The 7,538-nt window shown below is 35.2% G+C and overlaps 1 protein-coding gene across 1 annotated transcript; it reads right to left on the reverse strand.

Moving 5' to 3' along the window:
* Window positions 1-5,190: 5,190 nt before the first annotated feature.
* LOC112082357 (flap endonuclease GEN-like 2) lies at window positions 5,191-6,550 on the reverse strand. The gene is made up of 6 exons (XM_024150022.1): window positions 6,434-6,550; window positions 6,173-6,233; window positions 5,948-6,079; window positions 5,746-5,795; window positions 5,583-5,654; window positions 5,191-5,483 (listed from the first exon to the last, which is right to left on the reverse strand). The coding sequence occupies exons 3-6, from the start codon at window positions 6,022-6,024 to the stop codon at window positions 5,401-5,403; spliced, it is 282 nt and encodes a 93-aa protein (XP_024005790.1). The 5' UTR covers window positions 6,025-6,079; window positions 6,173-6,233; window positions 6,434-6,550; the 3' UTR covers window positions 5,191-5,400.
* Between the last annotated feature and the right edge of the window lie 988 nt (window positions 6,551-7,538).

The following is a 7,538-nucleotide window of genomic DNA, read 5'->3' on the forward strand; positions in this document are numbered from 1 at the left end:
ATTTTTCTTTCTTCGCCTTTTCTTTATTCTTCTTTTTTTTTGTTTCTCTTTTTCCTCGTATCCATCTTTCAGATTTTCTTCTTCCTCGTCAATTCTTTTCTCTTCTTCATCTTCTTTGACTTCGAGTTTTTCTTCACACTTTTCTTTCATCTTCATCAATGTCTCTGACTTATACTTCTTCTTCTTCTATTGTGTCTTCTCTTTTTCTTCCTCTTCTTTATTGTTTGGTTCTTGTCTTCCTTGTATTTTCCTATTTTTTTGTCATCGTTTTTTTTTCTTCAACATTATTGTATTATCTTCTTCCTCTATACTTTTTCTGTTTCAATTAGTCTTCTTCATCCTCTGCATTTTAATTATTTTTGATCTTCTTTGTCTTATCCAAACTTTTCTTTATCTTGTTTTTATATGTCTTTTTTTCATATTCACCTTGTTCTACTTCATCTTCCAGTTTTTTTTCTTCTTGTTTTACTTGATTTTCCTAATCTTCCTTTTTTCCTTTTTTCTTCTTTTGTTTTCTTCTTCAACTCTAACTTCTTAATCGATTTACCCTTATTCATCTTCATTAATTCGTGTTGCCCATGTTTTTCTTATTCCCCATGATTTTATTCATCTCTATGTTCGTCTTTTTTGACTTTCATCACCAACTTTGTTTTCTTCTTCTTTATGTTTGAATTGCCTTTTTCTCCTCTTCTTATGTTTCTGTTTTCTTTTCCTTTTTGCAGACAACTTTATTTTTGTTTCTATAATTGTATAAGACAACCATTACCAAAAAAACTAGGGAGGATTACTCAAGTATCCTCCAAACCAATGTTTAGTAGACTTATAATTATTTTGGTGATGGTAGACTTATGAAGCTGGTTTATAGTAGACATTTGACTTTTTAAAAATTTGAAAAGACATTTTTGCCCAAATTTGTTCGTAAATATTACAAAAAAACCGATTGTGTCATCTTCTTCGATCAGGGTTGCAGCCGTCGAAGTGTTATACTTGAAAATTCATATTTTAAGGTAGACAAGTTATTTGAATAACCACTTGTAGTATACTTATTTATATTTTATAGTAGACATATTATTTGAAGTAGCATTTGTAGTAGACTTATTCACATGTTTCATAAGCAGATCAGGGTTGAAGATGCCAAACTTTTGGCTGTGCAAGTTATTGACGCAGATCGGTCAGAGGTTATTGGCACAACTTCTGCCCATGTTGTCAATTTGAAGGAAAAAACATGTACCTGCCGTCGGTTTGATCTTGATAAAATCCATTGTGTACATGTCATAGCCGCTGCGGAAGCAAGAAAAACTTCACGAATCTCCCTATGCCATCCCTACTACCAAACAAATTGCTTGCAACATGCTTACGCAGGAAGTGTAATGCCAAGAGATATAGCACTACCAGTGCCAGAAGAAGTGGCTAACAAAAATTTTCATCCTCCTTTCGTTCGCAATCCTCTAGGCAGACCAAAGAAGACACGCATTAAGAGTGCATTCGAGATCGCGACAGCGAACAAACGTCCAAGACAGATGCCTAAATGCTCTACTTGTGGTAAAAGTGGACATAATCGCATCACATGTAAAGCCTAAATTTTCTACTCTCTTGTAATAATCGGTTTGTTAGACTTGTAACACTTGCTTCATTTTTGTACTCTCTTCTAGTACTTGTATCGTCGTACTTTTTAAAAAAAATTGTTGTCAACCTAATTGATGCAAAATATTCCAATAATTAACCGTTTTAACATTAAATATACCAAACTTTCAAAGAACCAACATCATGCCAAAAAAAATCATGGTCTTTTTAAAGTCTAGTTCATCAACATGTCCTAAAAGAATCCTCCATAGAAGTCTTCCGTCGTTAGGGTTCGACGTACAAAGCAATAAAAGTCTACCTTCGTCAGGGTTAGACATAACAAGTCTACCGTCATAACTGTTTGACATACAAAATAAGTCTACCACTCTCAATCATTTATGAAAACTCTTCTTCTGCAGAGGTGATCTCCTAGGCGGAAATAGTGTGGATGGGTACTCCTTCGTCTTGCTAGAAGAGGCCATCTCTGCATATATGTAATAAGAATTAGTCTACCATTCTTAATCAATTACAAACAAGTCTACCACTCTCTATACGTATATGTTTACCACTCCTCAATCATTTACGAACAAGTCTACCACTCACTATACGAATATGTCTACCACTCTCAATCATTTATGAACAAGTCTACTAAACTAAACTCTATCTTTACTGAACATGTCTACCACTCTCAATCATTTATGAACAAGTCTACTAAACTAAACTCTATCTTTACTGAACAAGTCTACTACTCTTTCTGCGTTTTCGAACAAGTCTACTACTCTTTCTCATTTATGAACAAGTATACTACTCTTTATAGAAACAAGTCTACTACTCATTTTATATACCAATAACAAAAACTCTGCATAATTAACAATAAATCGACCATAATATAACCCTAACTCACCGCAGATCTTCACCCTCACCGGATTTCCTCTAACCCACCAGGAATTTCCCTAATACATGCAAACAAAAAATTAGGGTTAGAGTTTACCGAACAAAAACGGCGCCGCAAGGTAATTTTCGCTGTCTAATCCTCGCTGTCGAATACTAGCGCCGCAAGGTAATTTTCGGAAAGTAATTCTGGCAACTCCTCGAAATCTGCAGACAACTCGAACCCTAGAAGTCGTCGTCGAACTCTGCAGATGCTTTGAACGGTGCAGAAACTTCTGTAAACAAAGAGGAAAGAACATAGAAGTGTGAGGAAGAAGATCTTACCGGAAAACCTTCAATCTCCGCCGGAATCTGGTCGAGAAAGTTCGTTCGTTCCTTTTCGCTTTCGCCGTCGCACTCGTCGCCGCTATCATTCTTTTTTTTTCAGAAACCAACAAGACTCCCCAATCTTAACTTAACCTATTTCTATTTTTATTAATATCTCTTTAAAAATAAAACAATATAACTAAAAATGGCAATTCTGTAATACTATGTATCCTCGGGTTAAAATGGACTTTGACAAGCTTATTAAGGATAGTCTAGCAAGGTAGACTTATCCAAGGATACTCTGGCAATAAACCATGCTTAGGAGGATAGTTTCATGCATTAACTCAAAAAAACTATATGAAAGCTTAAACTTACAGTATTTGTCAACCAGATGAAATTGAAATTAGAAATATGAAGAGACAAACTAATGACGATATAGAATCGAGAACTTACATATCCTTGAAAGCTCTCTCTCTCTCTCTCTCTATATATATATATATATATATATTAATAATTAATTAGATCTCCCTTGGTTCTTTTTCAAATATATCCAGCATGTTCTTCTTCTTTTAATTTTCATTCATGAAAGATATATTTCACAATGGTTTAGTCTTGTCTGATTCCTATTCTCATTCTCTCTTTTATTCTTTTAATTTAGCTATACGTTCTTCCTAGCCGGAACTCTCAATTGTCTCTCGTTCAAAATTGCCACATGCCGATACATGTTACACCATACAAAAAAATGAATTCTGCTTTACAACTTTTAGAAATCAATTTCTTTTATCTATTTATTGAATATTTTGATGAACAATTGAATGATCCCAAAATTCATATCCCAACGGGCTACAGTCAACTTAACTTTGTTTTTCTTTTAATTACGAGAATACAGTGAGAAGAGAGCTCTAATAGTCGTTACAAAAGCTTGGTTATCGCCTTCCCTCTCCGCCTCATTCCTTAGCTCTCACCAGAGCTTCTTCTACCACTATATGATGCTGTACCATCTAACTCTTTTGTAACATCTCACTCTCACTGTTCCTTCTTCTATTTAAATATCAGAGATGCTCAACTTTGGCTGCTTGATTAGCAGACCAACCAGATGAATTCTCTTCTCTTTGGTCTTGTGGCTGGTTTCTGCAGGTTCAAATAATTATTAACATATAAAAATTTATCAAGTGATGTACGTAATGCAGTGTTAGTTGAATTTCAGTCCGAGTTCAAATTTCCATCGCTTCAAAATTTTACAGTATCACGATATGCGTTAATTATAAACTAACTAAACCAAATAAAAATAAAAAAAAACTAAACCAAAATTGGTCAAACTATGGTCGTTAAAATAAAATTCTTGATGATAAAAAATAAACCAAAAGATGCCAAAGAAAGGGTTAAATGATATACATTTTTATTTTGTTGATTTTAGGGTTAAATGGTAGACTTGATATTAGATCTATACCAATATATGATAGTACCGGTTTAAGTTTTAGTGATTATGTGATCACTCCAATCATTACTTCTATTTGGTATCAAAAACATTCATTCATGGAAGGTCTTTTTTCTTCTTTTTTACTATTAATACATTTATCATTGACACACATTATACTTGTGGAGCCCATGTATGTTAATCAAACATCGAAAATTATTGGTTCAAATATGAAATAATTTACATCCACATTAGTTTAATGAACAATTAATGATAATTAAACAAACCGCCATGTCAACGCATAAAAAAAAGCATATGACATATCAGCATAAAAATACACATAAAATTACTCTGAGAACGACATATAGATTTTTGACTTCGCAAATAATATTATAGATTTACACACATTTATATTTCACTACAAAAAAAAATTGATTACTGTTACAATTATATATATATATACATATATATATATATATATATATATTTCGTCACAAATTTTCTATTGTGACGAAAATATCACAATTTACAAAACATCACAATAAAATAATCACAATCTTATTTTCGTTAAAAAAACGTTACAACAGTTTGTCACTAATAATAACTGTAACAATTCGTAATATTTTGTGACGACCTTTAAACAGTTATAAAAACGACACAATTAATGTCGAAAAATATTGTCACAATTACGCAACAAATTATGACAAAAAATTGTCACATATCTGTCACAAACTATTACTATATTTAAATCAAAAAATCATCATAAATTACGATCAAAATAGTTTCACAAAAACCGTCATAATTAGTGACTAATTTATAGTTAGAGAATCAACACAATTCATTACCGCTGTAGTCACATTTTTATCATAAACTATTACCATATTTTATTCAACAAAATTTTAAATCAACAAAATTAGCTTATATAATTTAAATTTAAATTAAAAAGAATTTAACAAATACAGCAAAAATATAATTGTTCAAAAAAAAACATAATATCAAAACATCATGTCAGTCTTTGAGAATCGTAGTCGTCCACACTCAGCTCATTTTCTTACATACCACATACCACATGATGCATATGCTTCACATCCCACTCAGCATTTCCAAAAATGTTTCAGCAGTCATGCTTTTGCCGATCAAACCATTTCATAATAACACAGTGCAGCGTCGTGCAAATGAAACATCAGGGTTAGGTATGTAAAGCTAAGACTAGAAGAGGTTCGTTAAGTTACCAATGAGTTCCGTCCAAGCCCAAGCTTGTTCTTGATGTCTTCCATCTCATAGCAAACAACGTAACCTCCCTCACCTAGTTCATTGGCAGATTATTAGTTCATAGCTCATACCACTAACAATATAGGAAGATAAAAGAAACACCAAGACTGCTAAAGAGTCTCTTTCCACTCACCAAGGCATATCTCTCTGTAGACAGTCTTTGCGCCAAAAAGAAAGATATCTGAATCAGAGCTAAAGCAGACGTCTGATCATGAAAACCATAATTCATTATTGACTATTAAGTTAAGAGCATGACGAACAAGAAACTAATTAAAAGCTGCAAAAAATTTTCTTACACAAGGATATCAGGTTTAACAGAGCACATTGTGCCTCAGCTTCCTCAACCCTGCATTTGAAAGAGAAGAGGATCTGTATTTTGATATACTTGTAAAATTGCAAACTTGGCCTAAGTAAAACAAACACTCAAACCAAACTTGACCTATGTGTTGCAAACTTGTTCTCATTGTCAGTAAAGTTTTTCACTTTTGAAAGAATTACCCGTCTAAACAAAGTATCCCCAGTGTTGAAGCAATAACTTTCGCCTCTTTAATCATGCAGGAGAAATCAGACCCCATATTTCTTTTGAATGAAGTCTCTTTTCTAGGCTCAATGCCATCGTCAGCGACCTGGCTTTACCAATAAAGCATTAAATCGAAAAAATAACCCCAAGAACTAGCAATCATATGCCTAATAGCACTAGTGCCTCATTTGGCACCATTGTACCTCGAATCTTGATTTAATCGACACCTGTAAGTCGGTACTTGGATTCCAGGAACCGAAGCATCTACAATTAAGTCAAGTCAGCATAAGAAAAAACATTCCTTAGAGCAAAGCATCGATTTTGATCACTCATGCTTCTCCCATAACTATGCCTCACAGTGACAACAATACAAAACACTGCATAAACAACAGACCCACCAAGGAAACAACACAAATCTTGCTACAAACAAACGCAAATTCGTTCAATCAGTAGGCTAATTTTACCTGAGACTAAAATGACGGAGCAGTTAAGGGCAATTAGGCCACGGAGGCGATGAAAGAGTCCCTGGAGATGAAAGAGTCCCAGGTAGTACAGATTAGGGAAGCCATTTTTGATATTAACCCACATAAAGCTTCAGGATCCGATGGAATTTCCATAACCAGTAAATTTTATTAAAAATTCTGGCAAGATTTTCACCATGACATAGTTAAATTAGTGAAAGATTTTACACATGTTTCCAGAGTTACTCGATTCGCTACGGCACTTTGTGCATTTCCTCAAGGGTGGCCTAAAGTTCTGCCACCGAATTGTAGTACGGAATCATCTCCATAGTCGACCGGGTCTATGAATCTATTCTAACTCTCAAGGAATTCTGTGAGATCCCGCTCCCTTTTTCCTTAACCGGGAACCAAACGGACCGGCTATCAAATCCATGAGACCCCGAATTTGTTTTTCATCTGGATTGGTTATCAACTTTGAACGCCCCCAACCGTCCCTACCAGTGAGCTCAATGCCGTATAATCTAGGGCCCAACGTCCTCTCACTAGGCCCGTTGGCCCACCAACCGCTCCTACCAGTGAGTCCAACGCCTTTCTCTCTTAGAACCGTTGGCCCACCACTAGACGGTTGGCCTCTTTTTAGGTCTATGGGCTCACCCCTGTCCGACGGTCGGGAGTCGCTTGGTCCGAGAGGCTCGTAAGAGTTGTCTACTGTCCCTGCAATCACCACATGATTTTTCTCCGTGCTTTGTCCTCACTTGCACGGTACCGCATACTACTTCCCGGTAGGTCACCCATCCTGAGATTACTCCAGCATCAGCATGCTTAACTCTGGAGTTCCCTAAAGACATTTGACCGGAAAAGATAAGTGCACTTTGATGACATAGGTAGCCAAATCAATTCTTATAAGCCTTTTTCACATATACCGGAAATCAGGATGTCACAATTCTCCTCTACTTCCAAAAAATTCGTCCTCGAATTCTCAACCACGTCCCAAGACGCTACCCGGGTCAGAGCTGGTTAGCTAATCTTGGGCTCTGATACCAATTGTGAGACTCTGCTCCCTTCTTCTCTAACCGGGAACCAGACGGACTGGCTATCAAATCCATGA

This window comes from Eutrema salsugineum, unplaced genomic scaffold (genome assembly GCF_000478725.1).
Source record: "Eutrema salsugineum unplaced genomic scaffold, Eutsalg1_0 scaffold_1, whole genome shotgun sequence".
Classification (NCBI taxonomy): Eukaryota; Viridiplantae; Streptophyta; class Magnoliopsida; order Brassicales; family Brassicaceae; genus Eutrema; species Eutrema salsugineum.

Bases quoted from the DNA above. Each gene is read 5' to 3' on its own strand.
- LOC112082357 (XM_024150022.1), bottom strand. From the start codon at position 6,024: ATGGGGTCTGATTTCTCCTGCATGATTAAAGAGGCGAAAGTTATTGCT. The intron at 5,655-5,745 runs GTAAGAAAATTT...TTTCATGATCAG, and splicing joins GTTAAACCTGATATCCTTGT to ACGTCTGCTTTAGCTCTGAT. The intron at 5,484-5,582 runs GTGAGTGGAAAG...CCAATGAACTAG, and splicing joins CTACAGAGAGATATGCCTTG to GTGAGGGAGGTTACGTTGTT.